The sequence below is a fragment of the Procambarus clarkii genome, chromosome 37, assembly GCF_040958095.1.
Source record: "Procambarus clarkii isolate CNS0578487 chromosome 37, FALCON_Pclarkii_2.0, whole genome shotgun sequence".
Lineage (NCBI taxonomy): Eukaryota > Metazoa > Arthropoda > Malacostraca > Decapoda > Cambaridae > Procambarus > Procambarus clarkii.
The window spans coordinates 19,803,176-19,829,009 of record NC_091186.1 but is presented as its reverse complement, the minus strand read 5'-3'; the positions used below and the strand labels follow the sequence as shown (position 1 = coordinate 19,829,009).

Sequence of the window (25,834 nt, the reverse complement as noted above, 5' to 3'; positions counted from 1 at the left end):
ATCCAGCTCCAATAGGTGCTTCTTGACCTCATCTCTTGTAATTTCGAACCTATCCAAGGTCGCCTGGTTTGCTGCCACCTCTTCTAGCGCTGTGACATCTCCCTGTTCTATTGTAAAGACCTCCTGGAACTTTTTGTTGAGTTCTTCACACATCTCTTTGTCATTCTCTGTGTACCTGTCCTCGCCCACCCTAAGTTTCATCACCTGTTCCTTCACTGTTGTCTTCCTCCTGATGTGACTGTGTAGTAGCTTTGGTTCGGTCTTTGCTTTATTAGCTAGATCATTTTCATACCTTTTCTCAGCTGCTCTTCTCACACTGACATACTCGTTCCTGGTTCTCTGGTATCTCTCTCTACTTTCTGGTGTTCTGTTATTACAGAAGTTCCTCCATGCCCTTTTGTTCAGCTCCTTTGCTTTCATACATTCCCTATTAAACCACGGATTCTTCCTTTGCTTCTCTGTTTTTTTCCTGTCGGGCTGGGACAAACCTGCTTACAGCCTCTTGACATTTTTGGGTGACATAGTCCATCATGTCTTGTACGGACTTGGTTCCGAGTTCTGTGTCCCAATGTATATCCCATAGGAATTTATTCATTTCCTCATAGTTTCCCTTTCGGTACGCCAGCCCTTTGGTTCCCAGTTCTTTTTTGGGGGTGATAATTCCCAGCTCAACCAGGTACTCAAAGCTCAATACACTATGATCACTCATTCCCAATGGGGCTTCCAACTTAACTTCCCTTATATTCGACTCATTTAGGGTAGAATTGTGAAATTCTCCCTGTGCGCATGAAATAAAGTGTTCCCAAAAAATTCTGTTTTCTTCGTAAAATGATAAATTCCCTTCCCTGAACATGTCTATGTAAAAATAAATACCAAATTCCACTTGCTTTGGCTGTGGAGACGTGGACAAGGTGCGCTGTGACGTCATCAGGGCCTGGTCGCCCGTGTGTGACTCGCCCAGACACGATTGCGCAGCCCATTCAAACACCGGGTGTTGCCACAAATATATTTTCAATTATTTGTTCTATGTATTTCCAATGCAATTTTATTTGTTTTGTTTTTTTATCGTATATGATGCATATTTGTGTCCTTTACAATATATATACAGTAGAATGTTCAAAATGTTCCAGGGAACTGTGATAATAGTGTCAGTAAAGTGTCCACAATAAATGTATCTTGTCGCAATATTACTTGGTAAAAATTCACTAAAATTCCACATTCCATAACACGGCATTTATTCATATTAAATTCTATTGGCTAAGTGGGGCTGCATACACTTACTGTGTCCAGGTCTTCTTGAAGGGTGTGACAATCATTTAGGTTTCTTATCTTCCCTATTATCTTAACATCATCAGCAAACATGTTCACAAGTCTGTATTCCATCTGATAGATCGTTTATGTAGACAATGAACATTACCGGTGCAAGAACTGAACCCTGTGGTCGGTACTTCTCTCGTGACATTTCTCCAGACCAATACATTGCCACTGATTACTGCCTTCATTTTTCATCCATGTTAGAAGCCTATCTGTCACTCCTCAAATATGCTCCAGATTCCAGAACAACCTCTTACTGTATGTGGGGGACTGTCGAAAGCTTTTTTTTTTTTTTTTTAAGGTCCAGATAGATGCAGTCAACCCAACCATCTCTTTCCTGTAAAATCTCCATTGCTCGATCAAAGAAACTGAGTAAATTCGTTATACAGGAACTTCCAGATCGAAAACCATACTGCCTGTGTATATAATTTTTCTTCAGGTGTTCTACCCATTTAGTTTTAATTATTGTTTCCAATATTTTGACTATTACACTTGTCAATAATACAGGTCTTTAATTTAGAAGGACCTTCCCTGCTGCCACTTTTGTAGACTGGAACTCTGTTAACCCTTTTCCACACATCTGCTACCACTCCAGTATACAGGGAATGCCTGAAAAACGAGTTGAAAACACATACTGAGCTCAGGTGCACATTCTCTCAGAACCCATGGTGAAACTACATCTGCACCAACTGCCGTGTTCTTATTTAGCTTCTTGATCAATTTTTTCATCAGATGTGTGTGTGTCCACTTCTCTGAACGCATCTGTTTGCCTTCTCTATCTTACCAACTTATTTTGAATGCCTAACGTGAGTTTTAAGATGTGCGGCTAGCTTCACAGAAAGTTACGTACAATGGTACTAGCATATTACCCTTACTAGTTAATCAAATTTATTTTATTTACAATGTTATAATTACATGCACTATTTCTATATATAAATTAATGTCTACCTTTTATCTTATTTCTAGCATTATTACCAGTACATAATGAAACCTTCACATAAGGAAATAAGTAAGTAATGATGCTAGAAATGTAAAGCATGTGGTGTAAACACAAAGGGGTAGAGCACGGCTAGCAGGAACAGCCAGGTTATGCCCACAAAACTGCAAGGTATGAAAGGTAAGGGAAGGCAACTATCAGGAGAAAGCACTGAGCCATTACAATTAAATAGCACTTGGGATGGGCAAGGGTAAGGATTTGGGATGGGACAGGAGGGAAAGGAATGAAGCCCAATCACTTGGACGGTCTGGGATGTAACACCGACCTGCGTGAAGCAAGACCATCGCTCTACTGTCCAGCCTAAGTGGTTGGCCAGCAAGGCATGGAGACAGCTTACATACACTTAATATTCAGCAAGACAAATAAATAATACATTCCTAACAATCATTATTCTTTGCTACAAGTTTTGGAATACAATCATTGTAAAATATTTTGCTTGTATTGCATTGTTTTATTTTTGCTTGCAATTTCATAGGAAAAACATTGGAGTCTTCTGCTCAAGGCAAGTGGGGGGATGGGGAGGGGGGTGATACGGTTTCTGTTCAAGTGGGGGGAGGGGGGGGGGGGAGATAAGGGAGGTTTCTGCCTGAGGCAAGGAAGAAAAGATGGTTGTGTAATAAAAGGAAATATTATTTATTTTCATGATTCTAATTAAGAGGATATGCATTTGAACACATCAAAAAGCTTACCTCCTTGATAGAGTCATCCTTCAGTTCCCGCACCACCTGCCATGAAGTGCGATCGTACATGTGAACCTTGCTTTCAACGGGGACAATAAGATACCGACCATCAGGTGTCCATGTTAAGCGGCATAATGTTTTGGAGGTAGACAAATTGTTAGTCTTGGGCAAGAGGTTCCAAGATACAACAACCGACTTTGTTTTAAGATCCCACACTCGGACGCTGCCATCACAAGACGATGATGCCAGATATTCACCTGATAAACATTCACCTGATTATATTCACATTTATACAAAATAAAAGAAAAATATAGCATCAAGTATAATTTGTGGCACCCACACACATTATGTACTGGCAACCCAGCACCAATACCATCTCACTTCATCGCTGCCATTTTCTGTGTCCTACCAGAGGCAGCCCAAAATCCTGTCCTATTACAGAGGTGGGGAAGCTGAGGGCAAACATTACACAAGGAGAAAAAAAACATGACAAAAATGATGAAAAAAGGGTTACAAAACTCAGAACTCTCCAGAAAATGTTTGATACGAACTGTTCTCCAATAAACAAAAAGCACTCCACTGCTTTCTCCTCTCACCTCCTGATAGAACCACTGATGATGATCGTCTTTCGGATGTGAAGATGACCACGACCTCAATATATCAGGTCAAAGGTCAGTGGCTGTGTCAGATGATGGAGGAAGAGACCAATCTGGGTCAGGAAGGCTCGCCCACATGGGACACATGTGCATGGGTGCTACTCCAAAGGTGAAGGTTGCTCTAGCTTTACACATAGCAAGTTTCCTCTGGGCCTCTGCAGTCCGTCTATTTTATGCCATATGGGCCTCTGCAGTTCATCTATTTTCTGCTGTATAGGCCCCTGTGATAACTTCCCTTTTCCAAGTTGGACGTTCCTGAGCAAAGAACTCCCAAGTATTGGTGTTTATGTCCAGGTCTTTGAGGGTCACCTTGACTAGAGGATCTTTGACTAGAATCACTAGTCTACCAAGGGTCAGGTGTAATCCAGCATGTACCTTGAGCAATCATCTTGAACTCTCAGGTAAGCAGGGAATGAGGATCTACTGAGAGGGCTTCAAAAGGAGCTCTTCATCTGAACAACAATAGAGATTGAGAGCACAGAGGAATCCCACATGATTGTCTGATGTAAGACCAAGACAAATGGCAGTTATACATCGAACAGCAATCACTTAAGTAGTGATTGGAAATGAATGAGAAAGACAAAGTAACATGATAACCAGCCACAGAGGAGACAGAAGAATGACATGACCAGTAAGACTTCATCCTTGAAGCCATTGAAAGTAGAACTGAGTAGATGACACTACAAGAAAAAAAATTGTATACAGATCCTTCTGCTGTTCATTGACAGAAGAGGAATAACCCTATCAAAAGAATCCCATTTACCCAGACTATCAAAAGAGCAGTCTTAATGCTGTGTATATGGACTGCCACAGGAATAGCATTGACAAACATCACCCAAGTGAAAGTGAACAAGAAGCTTCTAAACATCCCCACTGCCCTTATCCCCTGAACTGTGCACCTATTTGAAAGCATTCCTACATAACTCAAATGGGGAAATTTGCATATGGCAATTCAAACACAGGAGGAAATCGCAGATAACGATTGGAGCAGTGTAAGGGATAAGCAAAAAGGCTAAAGAAGACAGCAAACAAAGCTGTAAGAGAAAAGAGCATAGAAGTATGAACCAAACTACCACTCACCCATGCACTGAACTGTGAGCTGATGTCCACCATGGAGAGACACACTCCTAACTGGAAACAAAGTTCCAGTTTCAAATGGAAGTGTACAAACACAGTTTAAATAAAACTAGTGCCTTCTACCCTGTAACGTCATAGATTTATGGCCCATTGTTTTGATTTGTCAGGAGGCTGGAGTGTTCATTCTATGACTTTTGTTGGATATATCGTCAAAATCTAGGAACATCCGTGCCCCATGTCAGCTCCAAATGCACTCATTGTGTCAGTGAAAGGTTCAACAAGCGGGATACATAAAAGAAAAAGGTCAGTAATGACATTTGAGAAGTTGAAATAATTAAGAAGGTGGAGAGTGGAGTCCAGAGAAGCGTCATGTGTGCTGAACATGGCATTAGCAGAAGTACTGTTTTTGATCATTTTTTACTATTTCTCTAGAAGTGAAAGTGATAAGGCAAGTCAAAAGAGAAAGGTAGTAAGTAAAGCAAAAATGGAGTGTTGATAATGCAGTATGGGAGTGACACAAACAGAAGTGCGAGGAGATGAAGCCAGTTGCAGGCTGGCTGCTCATGGAAAATGTACGCAAGTGCCTTGCACGTTCCCAGAGGAACAGAAAACGGGCAGAAAACACCAGAAAAGCAAAGAAATGACAACAGGAGAATAAAACCCCTGAAAAATGGTGAAAAACTCACACAAGACGCTCGCGCGCATACCCAGGCTCATGTAAACAAACCGCAACGCCGGGAAACCGGCAGAAGAAAATGGCCACCAGAATAGAGGGCTGTGACCGACGCAAAAGATACAAAAACATGCCAGCAAAAGTGGGAAGCAAGCAGATTGGATGGGCAAAAAACTCAGCCTAGAAGCAGAAACCCCAGGCAGAGGCAAATAGCCCCATTACTGCTAGCAGGCATCCCCCACAGCCCCAGGAACCCCAACAGAGGCCCAGGGGCAGAGCCATCCTCCAAGCCCTCCGCCCTTAAAGAAAAGCAAGAGTCCATGGGAAAGGCAGCAAGAAAGGACCGCTGGTAAGACCCAGAAGCCTTGGCAGGAGGAACAGGCTCAAAAGCCTCCGTCCCCAACCCGAACGGGGCAGCCCTCGAAACCGCCCGAGTCTCGGCCCCAACTAAACCCCGCCCCGACCCCGAAACCCGCAAACGGCCTGGAGCTGGGAACAGGGAGGGAAAGGGGGAACAGCACCTAACCAAAATGGGGCAGCCCCGGGGCATTTGAGTGTGAAACCAACCTAGCGTGTTGCAGCAACCTAGCTTGCAACACAGATGCCGCCTGTACTCTGAACAGTAATAACATCAGGCGAGTACTGGAGAACAAGCAGAGAATATCTCTCACAAGACTCTGGGTCAAGGTGTCAGTGACCCAACAGGCAACATGACGGAGGTAAAAGTGGCGACTGTCACTCGGAGACAAGGGCATAGCAACCAGCAATCCCGTACAAGACAACTTGGAACCCAGAAGACACATTCAATGGTCCACTGAGCCTCGACAGGAGTTTCCAGGGCCCGTATGGTAACAACTATGGGAAGCCCGGGCAAGTTGTTGCTAACCGGTTAAGAAACCCAAAAATAACAAGGGGGTAGAGGACAACACTGAAAACCCCTGCGACATGTACAATCACGGGGGCCTAGCAGAGGGCCACCAAACACTACCAGTGGAACTATAGCCACACTGGGCAGACCCCCACCAGGCAAATGAAAATAAAAACAAAAGAAAAAACCCGCAAAAGTACACCGTTTCCAAAGGCAACAGGAACCGGTCGCCGCTTAGGTGGCAGGTCGTGCAACACCTTGACGCCCTAACCAGCACAATACCAGTCCCTACCCAGGGCCAAACAAGGGCCCAAAGCCCCAGCTGGCCCCAAGGGAGAGGCAAATGCTGAGCAGCAAGAACCTCTATGGAATGGTTCCCGAACGCCCAAGGGAAGATAACTACTGTCACACAGGGGCAGTACTCACAGGGAGCTTAGGGAAGGAAGCTCCTAAGCGCATGCAGCCCTGGTACTGATGAACACCTGGCCACCGCATAACACAACACACGGCAGTGAACGCCACGCAAGGCAAACACCGCCTAGGAAACCGAGGCCAGAGAAGAGTCTATCCCGATTGACATTAGCTTACGAACTGATGCTAGGCAGTCGGTGCAGTGAGGTCTGGGGCTCCCTCTCCCCTCTTGGGGAGGGAAGGGCTGCGCGGATGATCGGCGTGGCAGTAAAGTATGATGTTTGCTTGTTTCCTTGGGATTGTAGGGAGTTTCTACCTCTCTGTTCGGTTTTTGTTTTAGTTTTTTACCATGTGGGGTTTGTTTTGTTATGCCTACCTTTCTTGGTGCCTAACCCCGGTCGATGGCAGATAAGGAAAACCCTAACCACAAGGGGGTTTTCCAGGGCCATTGCTTCCTCAAACCTCTCTGAAGGGGCCAGGTTCTAACGCTGGTCCCTGGTAGGTCTGAACTCCTTGGCTAACGTCCCAGTCTAACGTAACATTACCCCGATAAGCTCCAGGGAGCCTTAGGGGCTCCCCACAGAAAACATAACACATATATACACTACATTGTCCTACATACAAGCAAAAATAAAACATGACAGGAATCATATTCACCTTTTGGGTCAATAGCAACAGAGAGTACAGGAGCTTGGTGTCCCGAAAACACAGTGTCCTTGTACTCCACCGGCTCGTGTACACGAATGGTCATGTCACTGGAAACAAAATTCAAATGCTAGTGATGGCTTTAGAGAGATGGCTAGAATTTTCAGCACAGTACATGAAAAATTATTTAGATTACAGTCATTCATCTAAACTACAGTATATATTTGTCCAAGAAGCCTGGCATTCACTAATCAGCAAAACTACAACATTCAAATTTGTTTTTGTGTATTTGCAGGTAGACCAACTGGCTTCAATAACTCTGAAAGCATTAACATGGACCATCGCAACTGCTTCCCTCACTATAGTGCTGCTTTGGGTGTCTTTAAGAACGTAGTGTGTGCACCTTCACTGACCACTCTCCACTCCTCCCTCACATTAACTCCCACACTGCAGGCAACACTTGCAAACCTTACACTCTCCACTCCTCCCTCACATTAACTCCCACACTGCAGGCAACACTTGCAAACCTTACACTCTCCACTCCTCCCTCACATTAACTCCCACACTGCAGGCAACACTTGCAAACCTTACACTCTCCACTCCTCCCTCACATTAACTCCCACACTGCAGGCAACACTTGCAAACCTTACACTCTCCACTCCTCCCTCACATTAACTCCCACACTGCAGGCAACACAAACCTTACACTCTCCACTCCTCCCTCACATTAACCCCCACACTGCAGGCAACACAAACCTTACACTCTCCACTCCTCCCTCACATTAACTCCCACGCTGCAGGCAACACAAACCTTACACTCTCCACTCCTCCCTCACATTAACCCCCACACTGCAGGCAACACAAACCTTACACTCTCCACTCCTCCCTCACATTAACTCCCACACTGCAGGCAACACAAACCTTACACTCTCCACTCCTCCCTCACATTAACCCCCACACTGCAGGCAACACAAACCTTACACTCTCCACTCCTCCCTCACATTAACCCCCCACACTGCAGGCAACACAAACCTTACACTCTCCACTCCTCCCTCACATTAACTCCCACGCTGCAGGCAACACAAACCTTACACTCTCCACTCCTCCCTCACATTAACCCCCACACTGCAGGCAACACAAACCTTACACTCTCCACTCCTCCCTCACATTAACTCCCACACTGCAGGCAACACAAACCTTACACTCTCCACTCCTCCCTCACATTAACCCCCACGCTGCAGGCAACACAAACCTTACACTCAATACAAACTGTCACCACATGCCACACCAAGCAACAAGGAACCACAGGTGCCCATTCTACAGAGTACATCAGTCATCAAGATACAGTACCTGCCAGCACATGCCACCAGCTTGCCATCCTTACTGACAACAATGTGGGTGGGTGGAGCAGTAAATCTTGTGATGATGCCGCTAGGGGCACCTTCATCCATTGTATACGCCTGAACCCAATTGCAGTCTGTGCCCACCAAGAAGCAGCCATTCTGGGAAAAGACAAGCGAGTTAAGAGTTAGGCGATGCAAGAGACAAATATTTACAAACACGAATGATTAATCAAAGCGTATGTAAAGGGGGAATTGTAGCTGGTTGCTATTACATTTGAAGTTTAGTTCAAGACAAAAATTATTCTGAGGAGCATGCGAGGTGGTAAAAGTAGGTAAATTAACAAATTAAAATATCATGGAGGTGTGAAGTACAAGTCAATAAACTGCAAGACTGACATGGTTAGGCAATCTGAATAAATGGATAATGATAGACCAGTGGAGTGAGTAAATTTCAGAGTAGAAGAGCGAGACCAGGAAAAAAGTGGGCAGACACCAAGGCAGTTGGGTCGAAAAATGGTCACTAAACCCCCAAATTCTGATCACTAAAACCCTCAAATCATGGTCACTAAAACCCAAGTGCAGGCTCCATGTTCACTTCAAAACCCAAGTGATCAACCAGGCTGTGATTCATACGTGAAACTGCGAGCAGCCGCATCCAACAGCCTGGTTGACCAGTCCAGCAACGAGGAGGCCTGGTCGATGACCGGGCCGCGGGGATGCTAAGCTCCTAAAACCACCTCAAGGCAACTTCCAGAGCCTTCAACCAGGCAAGTTACATGGAGGAGAATTAAGCATGCAACACAGCCGCTGCCCAACTCCTAAAATTCGCAGACAAGGAATGAGTAAATTGAAGTACTGTACAAGCTGGGAACAAGTCCCACAAGATTCTTGTTCATAGGTGTCCCCGACCCAACAGGCAGCACGACAAGAGGCAGTACAAATGAGCGTCGGTAGGGACAACAAGCAACCTTCAACGTTGCACAAGGCAAGAGAAGGACTCTGAAGTATCTATCGTACCACTGAGCCCACGGGGGTTCTCCCAAGGCCTGTAGGGCAAAGCAATCCCACGGGAAGCCCAGGCACTGGGGCCAGTAGAACCCCTATCTAGTAGCAGGCAAACTGACCACCTGCAGCAGCAGTGAAACCTCAAGGGCAACAGAGGAAGACCACCAACACAACCTAGGCTAGCCCTAACAAGAAGCCAGACAGACCTCCTCTGTCCACATCAGAAAAAGAAACTAAAGGCCCCCCGAAGGCACACAACAAACAAACTGGCAGTCAGAGAGAAGCTTTGGCCGTCTCATTGAAGTAAAGCAGGATGCACCACCCAGCCAAAAACACTCCCTCCCCCCACCTTCTACCCAGGGAAAGACAAAGCTGAAGAGCCTTGATGCACTCCAAATGCAAAGAAAACCCCAAGAGACAAAGTCCTCTAGCGGGGGAATGATTCCCAAATGCCCCAGGGAAGATAACCATGAAAGGCAAGGGGCAGAACTTATGAAGCACCTACGGAAGATCACTCTAGGTGCATGATGCTTCTGTACACTAAGACACCTGGCCACCACACCAACACACAGCTGGTACAGCCACACAGCACAAAATCCAGAACAGGAACATGACTGGCTTCAGTCATGACGGTGACTGTTCCGACTGCCAGCTCCCCTTTCAGGAAGGTGGGGGAGGGTTGTGCTAACGAGTGGGAGTGCTAGGCGGATGAAGTGTTGCTGCTTGTTTTTCCTTCTTGGGGGGAGTGTCTTTTGCTCTTTTCAGATGTATGTCACAATTTTTACCAGATTGTGGTCCGTTTTGTTTCACCTATCTTTCCGAGTGCTTCCTCGTTTGATGGCAATTATGACATACAGTACTATACTTTAAATATAAAGTGCTTGTAGGCCATTGCTCCCTGCACCTCCCTCAGGAAGCCAGGTTCGCTCGTGGTTCCCGGTAGGCATAAGGATTCCTGCGACTGATGACCCCAAACTAATATAGCACACATCAGTTTGGATAGCTTCAGAAAGCAGACATGGATCCCCACAGATAAACCTACAGTAGTAGCACATCTGGAGAGAAGTGACTTTGTGACACCACCAACATAAGTTCAAAGATGGTAAATCTTGCCTCACAGACTTAATAGAATTCTACGACCAGGTGACAAAGATTAACCCTTGGGCTGCGGTCATCGTCAAATGTTGATTCATGGGGTAGTGCAGATATTGTCATATGACAATTTAAACAATGTCTGGGTTTTATGCATATGATGCAAATAAGGATATAAAAGGTGTTGATGCAAATAAGGATATAATAGGTGTATGAAAATTTAATGGAATTTACCTTGACCCTTGAAAGAAACCTTGCTACCATTTCATGGTTATGAAAGCAGTCATCATATGATGATTTAAACAATTCTCTGGGTTTTACAAGTATGATGCAAATACTGTATCGATATAATAGCTCCATGTGGACGTAAATATAGAAAAACAAGTGATAAAACGATCAGTAAAACATTCGAGGATAAAACAGGAAGCGTCAGCAAAGTCAAGCACCAGGCATTGACTAGTGCCAGACACAGACTTGCAAAGCACCACCAACCACAGAAATTATAAACATTTGCTTATCTTCACGTTTCTTACATATTGCAAAAAAAATTAATTCTATAAAGATTTTCTTTTGTTTTACACGTAGGCATTTTTTCATAGCCTCTCTCTAAGGGTTAAGTAATAACAAAAAGGTTGGGCAGATTGCATTGTCTTGGACTGTCTGAAAAGCCTTTGACACAGTGCCTGGTGCATAAGTTGGAGAAACAGTCAAGAGTAACTGGTAGGGTGCTTCAGTGGATAAGGAAGTATCTAAGCAACAAGAAGCAGAGAATTACTGAGGGGGCGAGACCTCAGAATGGCATGATGTCACCAGCAGTCCCACAGGACTCGGGGAGAATGAACAGGGAGAAAGATCTAGGAGTTAACTACATTACACACAGAAATCACAATAGCGTGATGCATCAAATAAACAATTAAGGCAGCGTCTGGGATCCACTTGGACATACTGTAGTTTCGAACCCTCGTCACAGCCCTTGTGGATTTGTTCACCTAGAAGTTGATATCATAACAAACCTGTCTCTTGAAGCCCACATCAAAAGAATAAAATCAGCAACGTACGCGAGGCTGGCTAACATCAGAACTGCCATCAGAAACTTGTGTAGGAATCTTTCAGAATCTTGTATACCACATATGTAAGGCCAATCCAAGAGTATGTGGCCCCAGCATGGAGCCCGTACCTTGTAGAGCACAAGATGAAACTGGAAAAAGTTCAAAGATATGCCACTAGGCTAGCCCCAGAACTAAGAGGCACGAGTTACGAGGAAAGGCTGAGGGAACTCTTCATGTCGCTGGAAGACGGAAGAGCTCAGGGAGACACGCTCACCACATTCTCAGGGAAATTGATAGGGTAGACAAGGGTGGTACATGCACAAGGGGACACAGGTGGAAGCTGAGTACCCAAATGAGCCACAGAGACATTAGAAAGAACTTTTTCAGTGTCAGTAGTTAGTACACTAAATGGAATGCACTAGGAAATGATGAGGTGGAGGCTGACTCCATACACAGTTTCAAATGTAGATATGATGGAGCCTAGTAGGCTTGGTAATCTGTACAATCAATGATATACATGATCGAGAGGCAGGACCAAAGAGCCAAAAAGCAACCCCTGCAAGCACAACTAGGCGAGTACAGGAAAGCTGGAAGACAGGTAATGTAGTTCCAATATACAAAAAGGGTGACAGGCAAGAGGCACTGACCTACAGGCCAGTTTCCCTAATTTGTATACCATGCAAGGTGACGGAGAAGATCGTGAGGAAAAGGCTCAGCGCATTTGGAGGAAAAGACTCGGAGCATCTGGAGGGAAATAGCTTTGTAACACACCACCGGCATGGGTTCAGAGATCTGCATTTTCTTGGACTGTCAGAAAGCCTTTGACACAGCACCTCTCAAAAGGCAGTTATAAAAGTTGGAGCATCAAGCAGGAGTAAAAGGTAAAGTGCTCCAATGGATTAGGCAGTATCTAGGCAACAGGAAACAGCGAGTAACTGTGAGGCGGGAGACATCAGAGTGGGGAGACATCACCAGCGGAGCCCCCACAGAGCTCTGTACTCGGACCCATCCTGTTTCAAATATATGTAAATGACCTTCCAGAGAGTATACTCATTCCTCTCAATGTTTGTTGATGATGCAAAAATTATGAGAAGAATCACGACAGATGAAGATAGACAAACTACAGGACGACCTGGACAAACTGAAGGAATGGTCTAGAAAATGGCTACTGAAGTTCAACTCGGGAAAGTTTAAAGTAATGAAAATAGGCAAAGGGAGCAGAAGGTTAAACACAAGGTACCATCTGGGAGGTGATATCCTGCAGGAGTCAAATAGAAAACTCTGGGGGTTGATATCACACCAAACCTGTCCCCCAGAGACCCACATCAAAAGGATATCATCAGCGGCATATGCTAGAGTGGTCAACATGAGAACTGCCTTTAGAAACTTGTGTAAGGAGTCGTTCAGGACCTTGTATACCACTTATGTAAGACCAATCCTTGAGTATGCAGCTCCAGCTTGGAGTCTATACCTAGTTAAACCATAAGACAGAAGATTCAGAGATATGCCACCAGACTAGCCCTGGAACTGAGAGGTATGAGCTACGAGGAAAGGCTAAGGGAGCTGAACCTCACATCTCTGGAAAACAGAAGAGTAAGGGAAGAACGATTACCACCTACAAAATTCTCAGGGGAATTGACAGGGTGGACAAAGAAGCTCTTTAGCACGGGTGGAACACGAACAAGGGGACACAGGTGGAAACATAGTACCCAGCTGAGCCACAGACATTAGAAAGAATTTTTTCAGTGCCAGAGTAGATAAGAAATGGAATGCATTAAGTAGTGATGTGGTGGAGGCTGACTCCATACAGTTTCAAATGTAGATTTGATAGAGCCCAGTAGGCTCAGGAATCTGTACATCAGGTGATTGACAGTTGAGAGACGGAGCCAAAGAGCCAGAGCTCAACCCCAGCAAGCACATCTAGGGGAGTACAGGATTCTGTACTCAGACCTACATATACATAATGATATACGTAAATAACCTTCCAGAGGGTATAGTCATTCCTCTCAATGTTTGCTGATGATCTTGTAAGAATTAAGACAGGATGACACCATGAGGCTACAAGATGACTTGGATAAACTGAAAGAATTGTCCAACAAATGGCTATTAAGAGTGTAACCCAAGCAAATGTAAAGTAAAGAAGATAGGTGCAGGGAGCAGGAGGCCATATACAAAGTACCATTTAGGTGATGAAATCCTGCAAGAATCAGAGAGCAAGAAAAATCTGGGGGTTGATATCATGCCAGACCTGACCCCTGTAGCCCAAATCAAGAGGATATTATCAGCGGCATATACCAGGTTGGCCAACAAAAGAATAGCCTTTATAAACTTTTTTAAAGAATCATTCAGAACTTTGTATACCACCTATGTCAGATCAATCCTGGAGTACACAGCTCCAGGGTGGCGTCTGTATCTCGTCAAGCACACGACTAAATTGAAACGGGTTCAAAGGTACGCCACCAGACTAATACCCGAGCTGAAGGGTAAGAGCAACGAAGAAAGACTGCAGGAACTTGAAGATTTGTCTTCCTCATGTCACTGGAAGACAGAAGAGTTAGGGGGAGACATGATCACAATACAGGGTTTTCAGAACAATTGATAGGGTCAATAAAGACAGTTTATTTAACCCGGGGGTAAATGCATAAAGGGACAAGGGTGGAAACTGACTACCCAAATGACTCACAGAGACATTAGAAAGAATGTTTTTAATGTCAGCAGTTACAAATAGAATGAATTGGGCAGTGATGTGGTGGAGGCAGACTCCATACACTACTACTTTCAAATGTAGATATGATAGAGCCCAGTAGGCTCAGGAATCCATACACCAGTTGGCTGATGGCCGAGAGGTGGGACCAACGAGCCGAAGCTCAATCCCCGCAAGCACAACTAGGCGAGTACAGTTTTCACCACCAGCAGCTATATTCAGCAAAACAACAGACAAAGTGTGGGCACATGCTGGTAATTATGTGGTGGTGGGCCATAGCTCTGAATTATGGACTGCAGATACTAGAGTTGGAACCACAATTAGGAACGTCAGAAGTGGCAAAATAATGCAATTCAGAAATAATTACAGTACATCCAAGTACTGTACCAGCTTGGTATATAAATATCAAGTGCTCACCCGATAAGCAACGGCAGAGGCACACTCAGCAACCACGTAGGTCTTGCAGTCGTCGTCATCGAGCCCCTCAAAAACACGCACCTCACCATCAGCTCCACATGTTATCATATACCTAAAAGGTGATTTCAGAGTGATTTTGAAATCCTGTATACCCAAACTAAGAGCACACTCAGGACTATCTTACATTATCCCTTTCAAATAAAAAACTAAATTAAATACCCTTTAAAGAATATATAGTATTTGTAACCATCATAACTGACTGTAAAAGTAGATAATTTCTACCATAAGTAGGTCACTGTGGCTGAATGAAAAACAATAAAACAATACGCAATGCAAAGACACACAAACAACCAGCGTTGAATGTAATGAAACGCCATTTTCTGGGTGAGTCCCGGAGGCTTCCCGGAGGCTCCCCAGAGCTGAATGGATATGTATAACTTTCTGGCATCAAAGTGCTAGGAGTTCTTGCCTACCGGGGACCACGAGCCAGAACCTGGCCCCCTCAGAGAGGCACGAGGAGCAATGGCCTATAGAAACCCCCATGTGGTTGGGAGCATTCTATGTCTGCTATCGACCGGGATATGCACCCAGAAAGGTAGGCGCCCCAAAACAAACCCCTATTCTGGTGAAAATATTGCTACCGAAAGCCGAACGAGTGGACAGAACTCCCCAAACAAAATTATAAAACTAGCATGGCATCACGTCACTGCGCCACCGTCTGCGCAACCCCCCCTCCCTCCCCGGGAGGGGGAAGGGGAAGCCCCAGACCCTCCACGCAGGTGATCCAACTGGCAGTTCTTAGGCTGGATGTCAAAATACGCGAAAAAATGCCGCCGACCGGAGGGAGGGAGAGAGGGATGCCAGGAAGCCTCCGGGACTCACCCAGAAAATGGCGTTTCATTACATTCATTGCTGGTTTTCTAGGGGGAGCTCCGTCGGCTCCCCGGAGCTACCTCACCACAGATAAGGAAAACAGGGAAGGAACCAGGAGGCAGATGCCACGTGCCCTAACCAAAAAACCACGACCACAGACAAAACAAAGACCAAAACGAGAAGAAAATAGACCACCCAGGCCAACGACCAGGACGACACCAAAACGCAAGAGCAGGTCAGAGGGGAAACAGCGCCTAGGACAGCAAGCGGAACGGAGCAGAAGGAACCGCAACATCGAACACAAGCAGGAGCGGCTCCGCCAGCTCCACCCAATACGAGGTGACAGGACACGATCCCAGACAATGGTCCCGGAACAACCCCGAAGGAAAGACAAGCCAACCTTATCAAAGACTGAAGGACCCTTCGCAGACATGGGAAAACCGGAAGGACTGCCAGGAAAACCACACACCGCCCCCAAGACGAAACACACAGGTGGGAGACCAACAACGAACCAACCAGTGCCGACACAACCGAGAAACTAGCACCACGAACGAAAGCGCAAAACACGGATCGAAAAACAGCGATCCCGCAACCCAAAGGAGCAACGTAACCAGCTGGAGCAGAGAAGAATGACGCACGCGTCCCTGAGGCATCCAAGAGGAGAATTACCCAGGACATGAACCGCAGGAAAGCAAACACACCCGTTCCGGAAAAGGAATAAAGAAAATCCCGGAGCCAGTACTGGAACTACCGGGACCAAGAAAAGGAACCAGGAAGGCAGGAGGCGCTAGACCGAAAGTCCACCACCCCCCACAGACAGCACAACACCGAAGCCGGCAATAAGTCACACAGAAAATCGCAGGAACTCGGTACCAAAACGGAACACCGGAGAAGTCCAAAAGCAGGGAACTGAACATAGGTAAACTAGTGTGATGTCACCTGTTGCCGCGCCGCCGTCTGCACAGCTCTCCCCTCTCCGGGAGGGGGAAGGGGGAGCCCCAGACCTACCGAGCCAACGACCCACACCCCAGTTCTGAGGTTGGATGTCAAAACACGTGAAAAACCGCCAACCGGAGGGAGAGAGGGATGCCGGTGAGCCTCCAGGTCTCGCCCAGAAAATGGCGTTTCACTACATTCAACAATGGTTTTCTGGGGGGAGCCCCTACAGCTCCCTGGAGCTAACTAGCTACAGAGGAAAAAAGAGGGACTTACCCAAGAGGCGGTTGCTGCTTGCTCCTCAACCAGAAGTCGAGACACCTGGCTGCATCCGCCAACCCCAAAGTGACACAGGCCCGACTGGGCCCAGGGACGTTAACAAGGTAACGAGCAGCCAGGACCCTGTTCGACTGCCAAAATCCCCGTACCCGAATGTCAGCCCAAGACATATTGCCAAAGACAGAGGCAAGAGTCGCGAACGTCATGGGCACGAGGGTAGACCGCAGGCTGGCTAGCCTCAATAACCCTGCGGATGACCTGGGAGACCCGCACCCGAGAACAGGGAAGAAGGGAAACCGGGTCAGCACAAAGCGCGTCCACGGACACAGAAGCCGCGGTGCGTAAATAGCAGCAGAAAGCCGCAACCGGGGACAAACATGATGCACCCCCGGCCTAGCCAACCAAGCAACAACAACCCAGGGACCCCTCTGGAAAACAGCAGTCTCATTCTTCGCCAGAAAAGAAGAAGGCTGCAGATGAACAAACCGATCGCCCCAACCGAAAGAGCAGAAACCCCTGCGCTGGAGGAGAGCATGAAACTCGCCAACCCGACTCCCAGAGGCCAACGCCAACAGAAAAAAAAAAGAGCCTTGGAGAAACAATCCTGAACCAAAGGGGCCACAACAAACCAAGAAGAAAGATAAGAGAGCACTCCGTCCAATGACCACGATGGCTCAGGCGGCGCATGAGCAGGCCGGAGGTGAAACAATGCCAGAGACGGCTTGCGAAACGGCGCAGACATAACATCAATACCGAAAGCAAGCTAAAGCGGCTCCACCAGCGCCGCACGATACGAGGCAACAGTGTTAGGCATAAGGAGACGGTCCTGGAACAACCAAGAGAGAAAGGACAACACCACCCTAACCGAAAGCGAAGTACAACGACGAAGACGTAAGAAGAACCGGAAGGACCGCCAGGAAACTTCATACTGCCGCTGAGACGAAGCCCGCAGGTGGGACACGAACAAGGAAGTCACCTGATCACCATAGAGATGATAAACACGAGTCAAAAATACCATACGCGAAGACTCGAGAAGATCGAACCAGCCCCGTGATGCACCGGTTCGATCTGCTGGAAGAGGCGAAGTCGCGGGAAAACATCTGGGTTCAGACACCAAGCAAGCAGCGCCTGAAACCACGACTGGGCCGGCCACCATGGGGCCAAGAGGACAACTTTTTCCCTGGTAAGTCTCCAAGCCAGCCAGAACGCGGAGCAACAGCGGAACTGGGGAAAAGAGGTAAAGGAACCCCCACCTCTACCAGTCCTGCCGGCTGGCATCGACCCCGACGGCCTTGCAGTTGGGGAAGGGCGCCACATACTGGGGAAGGCACACAGACCAAGCCGACACGAAGAGATCCACCTCGGGGCGTCCGAACGTCTGGCAAAGTCAATGGAAGGAGTCGGCGTCGACCGTCCATTTCGTGGAGAGGGGAACAAAACAAGACAGGCCGTCAGCCAAGACGTTGGACACTCCCTGCACGTGAACTGCCAGGAGAGCCAAACCCCGAGAACTCAGCAGACGAGTCACCCGAAGCGACCAGCGCCAAAGAGCCAAGGACCACATTGACCCCCCTCCCCCCGGTTCAGACAATGAACCACCGGGGAGCAATTCGAATGAAGCCGGATCGTTGACCCGCAGGCGACCCGAAGCCCGAGGAGCAAACCACACCACCGCGAATTCCCGCACTGTGCTGTGGGCTCGACGGAAAGACGAACCCCCACCGTTCCTGGCCGACCTGATGAGCACTGGTCACAAAGCCCCAGCCGAGAGATGACGCATCTGTGAACACATCGAGCGAGGGCTCGGGTAGGCGCCAAGGCACTGAATCCTGAAACACCCGAAGAGGAAGCCAACGACGCAGCATCCAACGCAAGGCCCCCGGGGTCTGAGCCCAGCGATCGCGAGAGAGGAGGAAGGGACGTCCCAGAAGGAACCAGAACAGCCGATGAAGCCAAACCCAATCCAGCGGGTAGACCAGCATCGCGAAGTTCAGGTTCCCGCACAGACCCTCGAGTAACCACCGGGTGACCCTGGAGCCCCTCAGAAACAGGCGGATGTGGGACCGCAGCCACAGGAGAGACTCCAGAGAAAGAGAAAAGGAAGTGGTCCAGGGGTCCAACACAAGGCCCTGCCATGCCTGAACCTGGGAGGGAACCAGATGGGACTTCCTCCAGTTCACCAAGAACCAGAACCCGGCGAGCTGAGAAAGAACCAAATCCTTGGCCAGCAGACAAGAGGACCGGCTGGGAGCTCAAACCAGCCAGTCGTCGAGGTAGGCCAACACCTGAACACCTAACAGATGAAGACGGGCCACCACGACCCATGTAAGGCACGTGGTTCAACCCGAACGGGAGACAACAAAAGTGGTAACCTTGACGCCCCCAACAAAACCGAGCCAGTCCCCTGAATCCCAGATGAATTGGGACATGCCAATAAGCATCCCAGAGGTCCAGGGACACCGTCTAAGCGCCCGGCTCCAACAGGAGCTGAACCTGGGACAGCGTAGTCATCCGAAAGGAAGGGCAATGAACCCAGGGGTTCAGACGGGACAAGTCCAGAATGAACCGCAGGTCCATGCAGTCCCATTTCGGGACCAGAAACGGACGGGAAACCCACCTGAGACGTTGTCGTTTCAACCACTCAAGCGAACCCACTCCAAGATGACCTGACCGCGCAGGGCAAGAGGCCTGCCCCACCAGCCCCAAACCCCCTAAAGAGAGGGGCTACCCAACACTACCGGAGGCTGTGTGAAACGACCCAAAACGCCCACGAATCGTTGGGCCAGGCGTGAGACCCAGAACCTCACACCGAGTGAACACCGCGCCGACCAGATGAAGGCGGGTCAAAAGGAGGAGTCGAACCCGAACCCGACACCAGTGGCCTACCACAACGAGAGGAACCCCGAGCCTTGGCACGATCTTTCCGGGAAGGCCCACCAAGGGACCCACCGGAGAACCAGGAAGTCCGACATAGGACGGCAAGAAGCCGAAGCAGCCTGAATATACTGCGCAACGGCTGAAGCCTCAAACAGGAGAGGACACAAGGGCAAAGACATCCTAAGAGCCAAGGCCCAAGCGGATTTCACAGAAGAGGCAAGCACCGCCTGCCGACACGCGAGCCGGGTAGCATTAAAACAGCGCAACCGCATCCCGCAAGATCGGTGTGAAGAACTTCAGCAAGGCAGCCGACGAGTGAGCCGCCGAGGTCAAGGCGCCAGAACCAGGAACACCCCCACATCCTTCGTGAGCCAGTCCAAAGACAGCTCGAGGAGGGAAAAGAAACACAAGGCCAAAGGCAATAGGCGCAGGGAGCGCAAGTCCTCAGCCACCAGCGCCGCCGAAAGGGAGGGAACCTGCACATGGAGCTGAACGACACCAATATCCCGGGAAGAGCAGGAGCAAACAAGCACTCATTGAGGTGCTCTAGGTCGTCCCCCCATGAAAACCTGCAGCACTGTCGAAGCCTCCCGCCACTCACGCGTGCGGGAACAACAGAAGAAGTGCCAGGCCTCCAAGGTAAAGACAGAACTGTCCGCCAGCCAGGACAACTCCGGAACCTCGTAACGGAGCCAGAAAGGGAACGAAGTCCCAAACCTGAAAGCCGAGGGATTCACTGCCAAGGCATAATCCGGGTCACGCAGGAGGTTTGCAGCAAGGGCCTCCCGCACCGCAGCAGGTTGGATGCGATAAGCTGAAATCCTCCGGAAAGACAGAACCGAAGCACCCGGAGGAACACAGAACCGAACCAGGGAAGGGGTAGGCACCAAGTCCAACTCGTACCCAGAGAGGGGAAAAGAAAACCCCACTCCTTGTAACAGTAAGCCCCGCTCAGAGGGCAGAAAAACCCAGGTGGGGTCCAGCGGAGCTCAAGGTCCAAAGTCATCCCCTCCTCAGCCCCAAGGTCCTCCTCCGCAGGACCCAGGGCAGAGTCCTTCCCCCAAGGTCCTACTCCGCAGGACCCGGGGCAGTCCTACCCCCAAGGACCCCACCAGACAAGGCCAGGGCAGCCGTAAAAGCCGGACAGAAGGGGGGCCCACTGGTCAGACCCAGAGGCTTCAGCAGGGGGAGTAGACTCGAATGACTCCGTCGCCACACCGGAAGGGGCATCCCCCAAGGCTGCCCGCATCTCAAGACCAACTAACCCCTGCCCTGACTCCGAAACCCTCAGACGTTTCGGGGCCAGAAGCAGGGTAGGGGGACCAGAACGAACAACAGGAGGGGAAGGACGAGGTGGTGAGGACTGAACCAGGGTCGAGGCGACCCCCACCCCCAAGTCCGGGTCCCTATAAGCAAAATGGGGCAGCCGTGGGGCATCCAGGTGAACAACCAACCTAGCGCGTTGCAACAAACGAAACCTAGAATGCAACGCCTGCACAGCCTGTACCCGAAGATGATCATCCGCAGATTGGGTAAATTGAGTCACCAGCAAGCAGCAAAACTCACTGAACTCAGGGTTGAAAGTGTCACCGACCCAACAGGCAGCGCGACGGAGGAAAAAACGTGAGGGTCGCCTTGAGACACAGGGACTGAACAACCCTCAAACTCAAGCATGAAGTGAGGAGGGACTCCGGGGTCGCATTCATCAGACCCACGTGTCACCTAGGGGATTCCCAGGGTCCTGAGCGTTTACTATAAGAGGACTTGCGCTCAGGTAAACCCAGGCAGGGTACTGCTAACCGGTGCCCAAAACTACCAAACAAACTGCCTACAGCTGAACCCCAGGGACATGTATGCTCACAGGGACCTAGCAGGGGGCACCACCAAGTATCAGGATGAGGCCAAACACCAGTGGCAAGTAGGGCAGAACCCCCTACAAGGCAAAAAGAAAAAGAAAACAAAACCCCGCAAGATGACAAAGTACCCCAAGGAACAGAGCCGCTCGCTGTGATTGGTGACAAGCTGCACAGCACCCTGCGCCCTTTACCAGTGCAAAACTGCCTCCTACCCTAAGGAAAACTAGGGAGACAAAACACCCCAAGTACCCAAAGGGCGGCCAAAAACCAAGCAGGTAAACGGACCCACAGATGCAGATCCCAAGGAACCTGAGGAAGGTAACCCGAAGCTCCCTGGGCAGTACTTACAGGGCACCTAGGGAAGGGAACCCTAGGCGCATGCAGCCCGAGTACTGAAGAGTAACTCCTGGCTCTCGCACCCCTGGAGAAAAACCACCACACACAAGGCACAGCGCCGTAAAAGTCTGGAGCCAGGTCACACAACCGCTGCCTATAACATCAGCCTCAAGAACTGGGGTGTGGATCGCCGGTGCGGTAGGTCTGGGGCTCCCCTTTTCCCCTCCAAGGGAGGGGGGGAGCTGCGCAGACGGCGGCGCAGCAATGGGTGACGTCACTAGTTTGCTCTCTTTTTTTTGGGGGGGGGGGGGGGAGTTCTATCCACTTGTACAGCTTTTGGTAGCAATATTTTCACCAGAATAGGGGTTTGTTTCGGGATGCTTACCTTTCTGGGTGCCTGACCCGATCGATGGCAGACATAGAATGCTTCCAACCACACGGGGGGCTTCTATAGACCATTGCTCCCCTTGCCTCTCTGAGGGGGGCCAGGTTCTGGCCGTGGTCCCCGGTAGGCCCATAGAACTCTATACACATGACTAATGCCAAAGTCTGACATTAGCATATCAGCCTGGATAGCTCCAGGGAGCCGTAGGGGCTACCCCCAGATATATGAGCAGATTTGTAAGGCAGGATCTATTTTTAAACAAACCCAAGTTATATCAATTTTACAAGACTGTTCACTGAGATGTTAAATGATTCCCTCCCTAAGGATTCTCTCCATGAGTTTGCTGACATGTGAAACCAAGCTAATCACACAGAACTATTCTGTCAAGCTCTTTCTGCCCTTTTTTTTTTTAAATAGAGGTGATATTTGCATACAGTATTTCCAATCTAGGGGAACTATCCTTGGCTCAGACATTTTCTGAAAAGGAGTTTCAGTGGTAGGCATAGTTCATCTGCCTTGGATTGAATTCTGTCCACACCTGGGGCTTTTGAATTTTTGAGTTTGTCATTGCCCTTTCTGATCTAGTCATGCTATGGAATCCCTTAAAGTGTTCACTTCATCTCCTTCAAACATTTGTGGGTTATGGGATGTTGCCTAATCTTTCTAGTGTGAACACTGATGTAAAGTATTCCATTAAGTATGTTTGCTGCCCTTTTATCATTTATTGGTTAATCTTAACTTTTATGGGTCTTACCGAGACCATTGTTTTGGTTTTACTTAATAATAATAATTTATTTAGGAACAGTACATACATAGTTGCAGCATTACAGTACAAACATTCTGTTAGATTTAAAGATAGAGGAAGTACATACAATACCTAAAGCCACTAGTACGCATAGCATTTCGGGCAAGGAAAGGTGGGGAAAAAAACACAGACTAAAACTTAATAGTAATTGAGCTTAAAGTATAAATTGTGTTTAATGAAAAAAAAATAAGATAAAAAAAAAAGGGGGGAACATGGTAAAAATAGCCAATATACAAGTTGGTAAACATTTTTTTTTCTTTTAAATAGGAAGACATGGGTTGATATTTAGAAGTAAGGTAGGTTACATGGAGTAAATTAGGTAGTACTTAGTTTTCATCTTAAACTGGTTGAGAGAGGTACAATCTTTGACATAATTGGGAAGGTCATTCCACATTCTGGAATTGGAGGCATGTGTACAGATTTCTTGTATACAAATAGAATGACTATGGATCTGTCCTTATGCTTTTAGCAAGTTTTCTTTTGTAGTTTCCTTTGGTTTATCTGATTTCCTGGGTGGCTATATATAATGACCTTCTATATACTGTATCTCATAATCTATGTTCTTCATTGATTTATACAATATCCCGAGGTTCCCCTAAGTTATCTCAGCTAATTTTTACTACCTGTGCCATCCATCTACAGTAGTTCCCTTACTTTCCTTTTTCCTTTTTGGCACATATTTTAACGAGTTCAATGATGACCATGAATTTCCCCCATGATGCTTCCATGCCATGGTCACCTATCAGTGGCTGGGTACTGTACACATGCCTCCAATGTAACCTGTTGACCAATATTGCACAAATCTGCTCCCAACACAGTTCAAAGGGAGTGTATAGTTACAAACGTTGATGCTAATCTATTAGGTGATGTCATCTGAAATAGATTTAAACACCAGAGGGACACATCAAAGTATGGTTTGATGATAACAATTACTGATACATGGGAACATCATCACATACTGGTATTAAACAATTAAAAACCAATAGGAGAGTTTTTCATGGGTCTACATCTATATTGATGCATTATATCCATATTTATACCATTAGTATAAATCTGGGCAATAACAACAAATCAACCAGTGATAGCTGCATTACCCAGAGAAGCAACATATAATGATAAACAATAAAAGGGTTAATGTTCAGCTTGTGTTTTGTGTCCACTCAAATTTGTGTAGGAAAATATTGGTTACACAGAATACACCAATTCTTTGTGACTTGCCAAAGATCTGTAAGTAAGTTGCCACTGTATAAAGTACAGTAACTGCATTTTGCTGCTGCTATTTAGTCAAAGATCATCCTGTGCTACAAAAACATTATTGGGTTCAAATGTTTTGTATTGAGTATATAAGAATTACAAGTACAGTATATACAAAACCCTTGTTTATATGCTATACAATAATTCTATTGCAATGCATATACAAGCCAAAGAAATAGAACTACTGTATACACAAAATCCTTGTTCATATATTATGTGCTCAGTATTTAAATATACAGAAGCTATTTTATTTTGTATCGGAAACTTTCAAACACTGATAAATATACCAAAATCTGGATGAACTCCAGACTGATAAGATAAGGATTATTGAGGTGCCTCTTATTCATTAGTCCACTACTGAAAGATAAATAAATCACTGATGGCCACAACTATCACCAATAAAAAATTTGGTTTTAGAAATTCATTTTGACCACAATATTTCCAGACCATTATACAGCTTACATACTGGAATAAAGGCATGGGGGGGGGATACATTATATGGATATCTGTCAGGGTACTATTTGGATACAGGCCCCATGGGGGTATTGCCTCCGATTACAAGTTTATCAAGTGGGACAAATCCACAAGGGCCGTGATGAGGATTTGAACCTGTGTCCGAGACCATCCCGGACGCTGCCTTAATCAACTGTGCTACGACATGGTCAAAAGAGTTGAAACCGAAGTTCTACTGAACTTATTGGATCCTATTGTGGATTTGTTCATTTGATGCATCACGCTATTGCGATTTCTGAGTGTTATCGAGTGGGATGCCGTTTTATAACCTAATGAAGCATTTGTTTTGGAAGTGATCATGCGAGGTGCTTCATTATTTGGATATACAAGATAATATAAGGGAATGCAACAACTTAATCGGGTTGAAAGCCCAAAAATGTTTGCTAGCAGGGGTTACAGGGTAGATCAAATTTTGTTGTAATGATTTTGATAACAATTACATTTCTCACGACAGACGAGATATACCTTTAAACTTTTATTTAAAATTACACACACAATCAGTATAGAAATAACTCGAAACTAAACTTGTTGTGAAGGCGGCATGTTAACAAAGAAGGATTCCCCGAGGTCCCACCTGCCGTCGTCGGTATAACAGATGTCTGTGTGGCCCTCATAGTGAGCGTACCGCGTCGGTCTCATCTTCTTCGCCTGCATGTTCACCTGCCTTCACCTTCACAACCAATGATACAGTAACTGCGGTGATAATTTGCCAGAGATCTCTTCTATTAGTTGTGCTAGTCACCTCGACCCCCCGAGGCCGCCTGGAAAACAACAGCTGACTTTGCGCGCC

The 25,834-nt window shown here is 47.3% G+C and overlaps 1 protein-coding gene across 1 annotated transcript in view; it reads right to left on the bottom strand.

The window, feature by feature from the left end:
- Positions 1 to 25,834, bottom strand: part of Ctf4 (Chromosome transmission fidelity 4) — an 89,265-nt gene extending 63,431 nt beyond the window's left edge. The window contains exons 1-5 of the mRNA XM_045754452.2: positions 25,619 to 25,834; positions 14,931 to 15,042; positions 8,671 to 8,822; positions 7,334 to 7,431; positions 3,001 to 3,248 (exon numbers count right to left, since the gene is read on the bottom strand). Coding sequence (XP_045610408.1) covers positions 3,001 to 3,248; positions 7,334 to 7,431; positions 8,671 to 8,822; positions 14,931 to 15,042; positions 25,619 to 25,698 — 690 coding nt within the window. The 5' untranslated portion in view covers positions 25,699 to 25,834. The remainder of the gene's footprint in view (positions 1 to 3,000; positions 3,249 to 7,333; positions 7,432 to 8,670; positions 8,823 to 14,930; positions 15,043 to 25,618) is intronic.